This window comes from Heteronotia binoei, chromosome 8 (assembly GCF_032191835.1).
Source record: "Heteronotia binoei isolate CCM8104 ecotype False Entrance Well chromosome 8, APGP_CSIRO_Hbin_v1, whole genome shotgun sequence".
NCBI lineage: Eukaryota > Metazoa > Chordata > Lepidosauria > Squamata > Gekkonidae > Heteronotia > Heteronotia binoei.
In genome coordinates, this window is record NC_083230.1 from 82945052 (window position 1) to 82957447 (window position 12396).

Here is a 12396-nt window from a genome sequence, read left to right on the forward strand (position 1 = left end):
AGCTAGCTACTCCCTGTTGGAATAGGCACACTCAGCTAGATTGTCCAATGGCCTGACAGCAAAGTAGCTTTATATGTCTGAAACAGCAGAGAAGGATATGGAGTTTTTGATAAATGTGTTTTGGACTTAGAGATGTGACTGGGAAGAAACCAGGGGGATGAGATGGGCATCTTCAACCATCTTTTTACAACATCCTTATTCATTTATCCAGAATATGGGTACAGCAAACTTTGCCATAAATGTAGCTACAACAGGAAATATTCAGGTGGGGAAACTGTGTTGTTATTTTAATAGAAAATGATAACTATGTCTTGCTCTCACCTGTTAACTAATTGCCCCTACTTCCCTCAGCAAATATCTGCTGGCTCAACTTTCCAAAGCTTGGATGTTTATTACACTGTGGAAATTACTATGCAACGGAATGCCTTCTAGCACCAAAGCAACACCAAGCACCAACCCCTCTACGGATCCTGTTGTAACAGCTTTTATACTTCTTTGGCTCTCTTCTGCATATGCAGATAGATCAAAGATATTAAAAACCTCCATCTCTCTTCTGAACCACAGAGGTGACAGAACTAAATTAACACAAATTAATCTTGTCACAAAAAACAAAAAAGTCAAGAGATTATTAAGAGCTTAAAACAGAACAAAAGCCTGCTGTAATGAGTTATCATCCCTTTATCATTCTGTCCTGAAGGAATATATTTTCCCAGGTTCTTCCATTTGATATCAGTGATGTTTCTGCATTCACAGTTTGTTATTGGAGGTTGTTTTATTTTTCTTTTAAAAATTCTGTTGAGTTCTGAATCCTGCCTCATTTTTTCCCATTCACTTTGATTCATAGCCAAGAGGAGTTACTGCTAGCTCTGTCTCCACCCCCTCCTCTCTCTTCTCCTTTAAAAGAAGGAACAAATGAAAGGGTGACACCTTATTTTCTTGCAAACTAAAAATCAAGACCCAAACTGGTTCTCTCCCTGGTGCTGTCTCTCCTCCCACTTGAGCTTACCTTTTCTTTCTTGCTAAAACAGACCAGCGGAGGCAGTAGCAACAGCAGCAACTCCAGTTTGAGACTTAGCAAGACTTGAATGCCTACGCGAGCAAGCTCCACTAGAGCCGTTTGCTCACCTGTCCACAAACATACCAAGTCCAGCCTCAAACTTTCACCCAACCAAAGCCATTTGGAAAGAAACCTCAAGCAAGCATCTGACTGAAAACAGAAAGAGCCAACTCATGGGGAGAAAAGTGTTTTAAAGAAATCAAACAAGAAAGAAGGAAAGACATGAAGACTTCAATTCTCCCAGATAAATTTTAACTTTTGATGTTTAACATTTTCTGAGGAATACTGCAAATTTTGCTTTTGCCAACCGACACCTTTTTCCTCCTTAAAGAAGGTCTGATTTCACGTGGACTGCCAAATCAAAGGAAATGCTGAAAGGCTTCTTATAGTGAAGTACTGGGGTGCTGATGGATCAGACACCCATTCTGGATGTGCAAATTTTCTAATGGGGATGTTTCCCCGTTTTATTTTTCAGACACTTCTCCTCTAGCAAGGAGACAGAATAGTAATCAGTGATTATTTCCACCCCTAAAAAAACTTCAGTCAAGACCGCATTATATTTGGGGTGTGTGTGAAGAATAAAATTAGAGAAATGAAAAAGCACAGAAATCCCAGTGCATGAAAGACAAGGCAGGCTCTAGGCAGAGACTTTTCCCTCTCATCTCTGTGCCTACAGGGTGGGGATTCTATTTCTTTTAAAAGACTCTCCTTCAATGTGTCTGGAACTTCTGGGGATTGGAATCGGCATGAATTTTGGAGTGCTCTTCCTGTCTCTCTGGTACCTGCCACTCATCAGCACTAAGGTGAGTACTTATTGTATTTCCTTAAGGGGGGGGGGAATCTACCTGTAAAAGAGAATACTGTATGTGGGCACTTAACAACATATATATGCAAAGAATACATTTCTGGGCTATTCATTTTTAAGAAGAACAATTTGTGAAACTACTATTTTCACCATGATCCTAACCTATTTAAGTAAATCAATAAATCTAGCCAAGCTGACTTCCTATTGAGTATGTTTACAGTCTTGCACCATAATCCTATGCATAGTTACTTGGAAGTCCCAATAGATTCAAGACTTATTTTTTAGTAAACATGCAAAGGAATGTACTCTTAATGTGACTACCAGCCAAACAAAAAGATGATTCAGTTCTCTTTTGAAGCATCCCTCTAGTCTGAGCAAATGCAGTGCTTTTAATGTTTTGAATTCCGGGGGAACTTGTGCAGAAAAGCAGGCATATGCTTTTAACTCTCTACCTGGTAGTTAGGAATTGTAGAACCTTAATTATGCAAACCAGATCTTCCAATTATCTCATTCACCCCTGTGCTCTGAACATCAATATGATCATATGCAAATTACACCCTGCTATAAGTAGCTGTTATTATTCGAGCATTTTGGATACCCCCTCCAACAAAGTCAGGTAAAGGATGTTGTATTGTAGGTCTTTTGCAGCCTACCTTATTGGCTAATGAGTTGACACCTGAGGGCTTTTTAGTGGGCTCCCAAAAGGTAAGGATCCTTTTCTACAAAACATATTCAAATGCCATACTGGATTTGCCCCAGGGGATCACTGAGAAGGCTTTGCTGAAATCAGACAAGCCTACCTGGGAATTCAGCCCAGCTACTTGCTGCAATGAGGGTGGGAGAATCTCTTGTAGATAATGGAGGGCTCTGCAGTATATATTATTATGCCTGGGGGAGTAAGTCCGAATGGAAAAGCGCAGATAGAACACTCTCTCTCCCACGAAGGGAGGTCAGGCTAAAGAGAGCTGAATATTATAGTTTTGGCTGGCAGCTGAATTCCAACCAGGGGTTGGTAACTGAGGCCATAGTTTCCCAGCTGCTCAAAGTTGAAACTGCTGCAGAAGGGATCCTGTATCAGTTCCAAACAAATGCCTAGGAGGAAAGACCGGGAAAGATTGCAGAGACTGAGACTGGGGAGGAGGGGCTCTTAAAGGACTAGAGCTCTTATGTTCCACTAATTTTAAAGACATTACCTCCCACCTTTACATTCATCTTGGGGAGGGGAAGTTTGCACCTCCTCTCACCAGTACCAATTTTAATCCTATTTACTGAAATGACTCATTTTGGTATTACTCCCTGAGAAGCTGGGTAATTCATTATTTTCTGCAAAGTCACTCAGATTTGTACCATGTAATATCTGAGAAACAATGATCCTTTATGGGAATTCCAGCCCATCAGCTTGCATGGGGTTATGATTCAGTTTCCACTGGCTGAGTGTTTCCCCCTATGAACTTCAACTGAAGCTAGAGTCATTTACCCCAACAGGTATATGACTCTATAACAATTACAACCTCCAGGAACCAAACTCTTGGTATACATCAGGAAGGACAGCCTGTGCTTGGTCAGGGAGAAGGGTCAAAGAGAGTTTTAACATAACTCTGCTTTTAAATGCCTACTCAAGTTATCTAATACAGGTTGATTGACTTTAAAATTACAACCACCTTGACCACCACCAGAAAAAAAATTCTGGTTTTATGTTCGATGGTGGGGATTTTTATCTTCATCCATGAATAAAGAACCAGGCATAGGTACTCAATAGTTCTAGTTAAGAAACACCGAGGTACACAGTCTCGTACACGAGCGCATTTATGTCATAAACCCCAAGGCCCTCCTGTGCGTGCGAATATGTGCAGAACACGAAGAGCATCTCTGGAGGGGAGAACCAGGCCAGGAAGGGAAAGGAGACTGTCTGGAAATGCATAGCTGCGAGGGAGGGACTGGAGAAATCAAGTCGGGTTGGTTTTTTGGCTCCTCCTTGCCACGAGCTGGCAGCAGCAGGGAGAAAGCCGAAGGGAGAAGAGCAGGAACAACCATAATCCTGTAATAACGTTATTTATAGAGAACTCGGGGCATGGTACTGGAGATCATAAACAAACCGTGTGCGAGTCAATACCGCCCTTTTCAAATAGGAAAGGGGGGGGGGCAATAGAGGTTCATATCAGAGCTTGCTTTGGGCCAAGGCTCACCAGGTGAGAGGAAATGTTTTCAAACGCCCGAGTCCCGGCAGGAAGACGTGAGACAGCGAGAGCCGCTTGGAGCATGTGCAGAGTGCCCCTCCCCCTGGCAGCTTCACCTGAGGGAAACCACTCAGGCTCGCATCCAAACTGTCCTGGTGGTTTCCGGGTACATTTTCAAAAAGGATTAAGGGGGGGGGGGGAGAGAGAAGGAACCTGGCAGCCCGCCTCAAGTCTGTTGTACCTACAAACCTGAGCAAAGAGGCTTTCTTTTGTTCTCGGCGTGTGAATGAGAGCGCGCGCCGACCTCCCTCCCCCACCCCCAAAGGCCCGCCCGGGGGCGGTCGCCACAACAGGGCACGCGCCGCCCCCCCCCCCCCTTCGCCATGCCTGCCGGTAGCTCACCACTTGGAAGAGGGCGGCGCCCGCCTGCTGGCTCTCCCTCTAGCCTCCCCAGCGGCCCGGCTACTGAGAGGGGGAAAGGTATCCTCGCCGCGGGAATCTAGGCGCACCTCCTGCTTGCTTTCCCAGGCCTCCTCTCTAGTCTCTTGGGCGAGGGTTTTGTCTGCTCTGGTGGGAGGGTAATTTGAATTATTTCTCTGTCCCTCGCGCAAAGTTCGGCAGGTGAAGTTTTCTCCACGTGGAAATGCAAATACAAGAAAAACCTCCGGCTGGCTAGAGGGTGGGGGGCGGGGGGGAGAACAGCCCTGGAAACTTATCACATCTTACAAAAACAAATGAGGCCTACTGAGGAGGAGCCGCTGGGGAGGTCTAGGATCTACGGCCTATGAAGTTCACTGGGTGACGTTGAGCAACTAGGGATGCCATCCTCCAGGTGGGACCTGGAGATCTCCTGGAATTACAGTTTATCTCCGGACTACAAAGATCAGTTTGCCTGGAGAAAATGGATGCTTTGGTGGGTGGTCTCTATGACTGGGGCCCCTTTCTTCTCCAGATTCCATCCCCAAGTCTCCAGGAGTCTCCCAACCTGGATCTGGCAACCCTTCCCTCATCTGTCAGTGGCCAGGGGGGATCTGGTAACCTTATGAGCAACACAGACTTACCTCACAGAGATGATGTGACAGTAAAATGGAATAATACCCTGTATGTTGCTTTGAGCTCATAGGAGAAAGGCTGGTGTATGAAACTGATTAAGTTTTCAGAAGTTTACACAATGTTTCCAGTCAACTGTACCAATATATCTAGATGGGAGTCCAAACTAGCAATGCTGGAATGTGTGTTCTAGTCTGAGACGGAATCAAAACGCTCCTTCCTTAGTACTAAGTTAGCTGGTATAGATATTATTGACAACTTTAATGGTGTAATAAAATATTATTTATGCTAAATTACCTAGGATGATTTCCATGACTTGTACAATCCAAAAGCTTGCCTAGTATGCTATTATCACAGAAGAAATTGGTTCAGATAACAATAGAAACAATAACAGAAAAGCCATTTCTTTTCTCAGAGTATGTCAGCTGTTCTCAGGACTGCTTCTTATGCTCTTCATGCATATTCATCAAATGCTATGTCAGCTATGAACGCTTCATGTGTATAAATAACAACTTTATCTTTTAAGAACATTATCTTGTTTTATTGCTGACAGGTGTTGCTTGGGAAAAACTGCATGAGTTGTATTTGAGTATCTGCAAATGAGTACAAATGTGTTATTTAGTGGTTTAGAGATGAACTCTTCCCTAAAGATGCCTAGGTTTGATTAATGCAAAGAGCATTTGGCTCATCACGGCTAAATGTACACTATCACTTCAGCCCCATAGTTACACAAGTGCTAATTTCGCATTCATACATGCACACATTTATTCATCTAGTTTTTAATTACCTAGAAGTATGTCAGATCAGTTATGGCAGACATGTAAAGACAAGAGTCCCTGCCTTGAGGAGCATACAGTTGTCAGTTTGGTGTAGTGGTTAAGTGTGCGGACTCTTATCTGGGAGAACCAGGTTTGATTTCCCACTTCCAATTGCAGCTGCTGGAATGGCCTTGGGTCAGCCATAGCTCTTGCAGAGTTGTCCTTGTAGCTTCTGTGAGAGGTCTCTCAGCCTTACGTACCTCACAGGGTGTCTGTTGTGGGGGAGAAAGGTAAAGGAGATTGTGAGCCACTCTGAGACTCTGATTCAGAGAGAAGGGCAGGGTATAAATCCAATATCTTCTTGTTGTCATTGAAACATGATAGAAGCAAGTAAAGTTTGCCTGCATCATCAAACAAAAGAATAGGCCATGCTGTGAAGCAGAAATTACCATGATCCCAAAGACATTGCAGCATTCATAATATGGCATACACCTACATTAAAATGTGTATCTATAGATGTGGAGAACATATCTACTCAAGGAGTGTGTGTTTATTCACATATGTAAATGAATGATGCAAATGTTGTTCATAAACTACTTTTATCAGAGTAGAAATTGATGCTGCTACTTAAACTGACTGATAAGATCTCAAAGTAAGATAGATCTTCGATCACCTCTGAGTGGTTGTTCTGACATGAGTGATGCACAGTTGTTTCTATAGCTTATGTACATAAGAGATTGGTATGGTTTACTGCTGTGTCTAGCTACAGCTCAATGACTGTTTGATAGAGAAGGAATTATCCAGTATAACATCCGTGGGGGGTGGAAAATCTGCAAAATGCAGGAAGTGCTCTAATTACTTGGTCACTGTTGGTGGCATTCTAAGCCCGTTGACTTCAGGAAACTGAAAGTGAGATGACTAGTGGGTTCCTTTAGCTCTCTGATAGTAAAACCAAAGAGCCTACTGCATGTTTCAGTGCTACAGGGCATGCATGAATGCATGTAGGTGTTTGTACTCCTCCTTCTCCAGTGTTACTTAGGAAAGGTTTTAAGTCTGTGCTTCACAAACTTGTGGGAATTGCATTGGGTGTGCTCATCACACCAGGTCTACTACGCAGAAGTTAAGGGTGTGTACAAGAATTTTAGCACCATCCCAGTAACTTCTCCTATCTATTGGAGATGTGATACTGATGGATAAAATACAATTGAGGGAGGAGGTGGGTCTGGGACATTCCCTTAAAACTCCCACCAAATTGACATCATTCTTCTCTCTTCCTCAATTTGGTTAGTCCCTGTGCAGCCGCAGGAGAGTGGGTGTGTGTGAAGCCTTCCTTCCGGTAGCTGTCTTATTATTACCCAGGTCATAAAGGGAAACAGATGGAGATGTGGGCTGCTTTGTGGCTGGTTTGTATACATGTGGCCAATTATATTTCTTCCTTAAACAGTAAACATTTTCTTTCCTTGGCTGCTGCTGTAATCCATGCTTGGAACGAAATGCGCACAATGTCACTTGGTCTACTCATTCTTGGTGTACTCGTCCCCTGGCACGTACATGCACATGCTCTTGCACACATGCTCTGTTGTCACTTTAGTCTTTGATTAGATTGCAGAAATTCCAGCCCCTGGCAGGATGTTTCCAGTTTATATCCTCTATCTGAAGATGGCATCTGCCAGCTAGGAAATCCCTGGTTCCATTCAGTATGCTGACAGGGGTCTTCTGCTCAGGTCTTGTCTCTGAAGCTTTGATTCTGTTGCTCTTGCTCTTCACTATTAGCCTGTAGCTGGTCACTCATTTATTTCTCAGTGGTGAGACTCTTGGTGTGCCACATGAGACTCTATCAGTTACAGATGGGAAACTGTTCTCTGTGTCGTGTCAGAGCATTACTCTCCAATCAGCTGATGTATTGGTTCAGGAGATAATGACTATTATGTTGTTTCCTGGACTCATAAATGTACATCATAGTTCTAGGGAAATCCCACAGTCAGCTTTTTTTGTTTTTATTGGAAACTGCATATTGAGGAGTGGCTAAAACACAAACAGTGAACTTTGACTAGTAAGAAATATTAAGAAAATCTAGTTTTGCCTTTTTTTAGACCAACTATAATTTTTGTGTTAATTTTGTTACCATGAGCTAAATATACAAACTAGAATCTAAGAATTAATAGTATAGATTATATTAATATAAATATACTAGTATTGCAGAAATCCAGCCCCTGGCAGAATGGTCCTAGATTGTGTCCTCTATCTGAAGATGACATCTGCCAGCTAGAAAATCCCTGGTTCCATTCAGCATATGTTTACAATTGCAATATGACTAGTGGAAGAATTGAAACTGCAGTGCCCTAATATGTAAAATTCAGCTTTTCTTTGCTGATGGAGATGTTTCAAAGGGCTAGAATGACACATGAGAGTCAGAAACCTTTTTGTTCAGATTTCCAAGGTGAATGCCCTTTTCTGGCTGTGGCAACAGAGTAGTTAATGGCATCTTCCCAGCCATGGAATCAATGGCCCCTGGGGTTAAGTGATCTTGCTGTATCTCTTGCTCAATTCTGCTGGGACTCGTCTCTGTTACTCCATGCTAAGGAATGTCACGGTGCTTCCCCACCACCCCCCCCAAGCACAGTTTGAGAATGAAGAAACATATTTAATTTTTTTTTCTGCCTTGCTCTCCCTGTCCTCCAGGTGTGCAATGTGCACCCCACCCTGATACAACACCAGAGCCATAATAGTTAATTGCTGTAAGGCACAGATTTCCCCAAGGGTTGACTGGGACCTTGTGGGTGGCCTGCCAGGTTGGTGGTAGTGATGGTATCAATTTGGCATGCTGGGCATATGAAGCCTGGGTAGTATTTTTTAGATTATTGTTCTTTTTAAAAAAAAACACTCCACTTAGCTCTAATAGTTTATTTGATAAAGGAGAATGTGTTGATTTAATTAGAATCCACCCCTTGCTAAAATTCAATGAGGAGATAGAGTAGCACAAGGAACAGGATGGATTCCAGAACTGAGAGTTCGGACCTGTTCAAAAGTTAAAATTTTCTTGATAAGGTCCCTTGAGGGGTAAAAAAAATTGTTGTACGTTATGACTCTTCACCTAGTTCTTTCTCTCTGTCACTTCAATAATAAGCTGGCCCAAGAATTCCATGTTACTGTGATTTACTTGAAATAAAACTTAGAAGAGGAAGATTAGATCCTTTCCTTCATTTTTTTTCAGATCAGATCTTCCATTCTTCCTCATCTGCAATTGCAAGGACACGGTACTCTGTGTGTACCCAGAATTAACAACTAAATACAATAGGAGACATCTTCCCTATTTTCTCCCTACCCCACTATTGCTTGTCATGCCCAGTATAAATGGAGACATTATGATTTTGCTTACTAATTTGGAGATACATGAACAATGGCCAAGCAGAAAAGTGGCCATCTCCAAGTGTTTCATTGAGAAGCTCTCTCTCTCTCCCCTGCATAGAAGTTGCCCAGGATGATATACATCTCACATTTCATTCATGTACACCAATGCCAGGGGATTAGGGCTTACATTGGGAATGGTCTCCTGGTCAGTAAAATAACCCAAAAATATGTCCGCTCAGGGCATAGTGATTTTTTTCAAGTCTCCAAGCAGAATGTGGATATGCAACACTGGCCCCTACGATTGGCTGGGTATAGGAGCTTGGCCAGAATTTATTGCTTGCTATGGTTCATACCCCACCTTAAGCCTGTAGGTCTCTGAGTTGAACACACATCCCAAGTCTGAATCCTGTTATAACTGCCCCACCCACCTTTGACAACTAGATATGTCGGCAATTGTTAGACTAGTGTGTGTACTATGTAAAGAGTGCTCTTGTACGTGTGTGTCTGGTGGCTTGTGAGCATATGGCTATGCATGCCAGTACATACTGTACACTTGGGAAGATTGGGAAGGCAAGGCAGACAAAGAGATATAAAAATCACTGGGCTAGGAATTTGCAGCCTTGGAGGGATGCAGGGCCAGGCCTCAGGCACTTGACAGCCAGCCAGCAAAGCAAGTGTCTTCTTTGATCTACAAGCAATTAAAAGGAGATCATTAACCTGCTCTAGACACACAACCTTACTTCTGTAGAAGCAGGCCGTAAAATAACGCTGGCTGCCTTGATTAGCCTATGGACAGACTCTGCCCCCTCATAGCTTCTTCCCTTTTTCCCAGTCCTTTCAGAGAGGAAGGTAGCTTAAGTTTGTTGTTAATGATTTGCACTGGGTATCTTTGCTGATTAAGTCTGAGAGTGGCTGCTTGTCTGGAACGTAGGTGTGCGGTGTCCCAAGCAAGCTGCTTCTTCTGAACTGGGTTCTGTGATATCAGCATGCTGGGACAGTTTGGAGTGAATCAGTTTCCTGCTGAAGAAGTATAGACAGAAGAAAAACAAGGTCCTTAATTCCATTTTGAAGTCTCTCTCTCTGAAGGCACACACTGCCCCATCCTATGCCTTTAGACCTGGGTCCAAAGAGAAAATAAAGAGCCTTTGTAGCACAGGCACACACGCCTCTCTGTGAGACAGAGGATAATGAACTTTACAAGCTGGGCGTGTTGACATGCTTTGGTCCAACTGATAACATCTCTGACAAGGAAAAACTTGGCACCTGAACCCACCTCTTGGAACAGGGAGTGGGAGCTTAGTCCTATAATCAGTTCCTCCTCATGTTGGCCTCCCATGGGCAGTTTTTTTTTTTGTTGCAGTCCCTTCAGTAAAAGCGTTGATTCCTAACACCTCCAGTTTTCTGTCCTCCCATTATCAAAGATATACTGTGCCCTCCGCACCAAAGCCACACAGACATGCAGCATTTGCCCAACTCTTGCGGGTGCCCAAGTTTTAAACGAAACCCCGTTTTCTACATGAATTAAATATCTGGAGTCATTTGTACAGTTACAGTATTCATGCACAACTGCTTTTCTTGACAGGTGCAATACTTTCAAAATGGCTGCATTTATTGGTTCTGCTATCAGGTTGCAAAGACCTAAGCTTTGCTAACAGCCCTTTTTTCTTGCTATAACATACCAGTACAACACTGGAGTACTGGAAGAAGATGCAGATTTCATCACTGCATTTCAAACTCAGACCAATCCATTTGAGCTGGGCTGGCTTATAAACTGACGTTTTCTCAACTGGCAGCTACTGATTGATTCCCAAGTGATATTTCCTTGAAGTCTTTGGACATATAAATATGCCACAACAAACTTACCCTGGTTTAATATTCATTCTGTCTCCCTGGGAAACCCTGGGAACTATGACTTTGTGAGTTGGACTAGGATGTCCAACAGAGATTTCTCAGGATCTCTTCCTTTCCTGGCAGTAAGCCCAACTAAGTAGACCTTGGGTAGGGTTCTGCGCAAACCACAGGCCAAAGAAAATACACTGGGTCCTTTCTGCCCCATTTGTTGCAAATCAGCCAAATAAGTAGCCCTAATCTTGGACTCAAAGCAGCCTGGTTAGGCAGCCGCAGCCCAGCTACTTCAGAAGAAAGAGCTATATCAGACTTGGCTCCCCGTTCTCATCTCCCTGGCCATCACCCAGAGAAAAGTTGCCCTGTATGCTTCAGTCAATTACTTTGCTCACTTCCCTTCTTTCCCTCTCCAGGCCAGCCTGCTATAAAACCAATATAAGTGTGTTGTGCAAACATTGCATCTGGCCTCTAGAACCTGATATCTTGAATTGTTGATGCTTCCTTTTCTGTTGTAGCTATTTCGTGTGTGGGTAAAATGTTGTTGTTGTTATTTTGTCTTAAGATTAATAGCACTAAAGTCATCAAAAATGATCAAAATGAGACAGAGTGTAGGAGGTCTAGTATTGGACCAAAACCCATTGCTAAGCCAAACTTAATAACGGTTTTCAATACTGAGTTTTTACTTATCAACTTTTACTATTCTACATTTTGATTATGTTTCATTTCATAAGCTGCTTCAAACAGGTTCTCAGTACCTAGACAAGGATGGACCTTTTTCTGGAGAACTGATTGGAAGTCTGGTCAAAAAAATGAAAAGACTGTACTGTAGGGAGGACAGTGGCTATTTGGGAGCCCTTATAAGTACGTGCTGTTTGGAATGCCCTTCAGTCTAGCCATGATTTGAAAATGACCCTAAGTTTGCCTGTCTTTATTTCTGTACCCATTGGCACCCCAGTGGTAGCCAGCCTCCAGATGGTGAACACCAAGAGAACTGCAGAATGAATACCTACAACCCCCTAAAAACCTGTGGGAAAATAACAAAAAAAAGACAAAACAATCTTACAAGTGTCAAAAAATTCTCAGTATCCCTTCTCAGTATCAAAAATACATTTCATAAACAAGAAACCATCACATCCATATAAAATTTATACTTGTGGGAAAAGTTCATATATTCATAAGCTTGTCAATTTCTAACTTAGAAGCTTGAATTTCGCTCCCGCGAAATTCCTTGTGCAAAAATTCCAGCAGTCTTCTGAAGCTTTTTCATAAGTTTCAAAACACATGTTAAGATGCTTCATGTTTAAACCAGTTGAACTTTAACGGTGGGTGTAGACAAAGCCTCTACAGCAACGC

The 12396-nt window shown here is 42.8% G+C and overlaps 1 protein-coding gene across 2 annotated transcripts in view; it reads left to right on the plus strand.

Annotated features, from left to right (window-relative positions):
* Positions 1–12396, plus strand: part of PDGFB (platelet derived growth factor subunit B) — a 49404-nt gene that overhangs the window by 14226 nt on the left and 22782 nt on the right. For both annotated transcript variants that reach the window (XM_060245433.1, XM_060245432.1), the window contains exon 2: positions 845–1860. In XM_060245433.1, the coding sequence (XP_060101416.1) occupies positions 1771–1860 (90 nt within the window). In that variant the 5' untranslated portion in view covers positions 845–1770. The remainder of the gene's footprint in view (positions 1–844; positions 1861–12396) is intronic.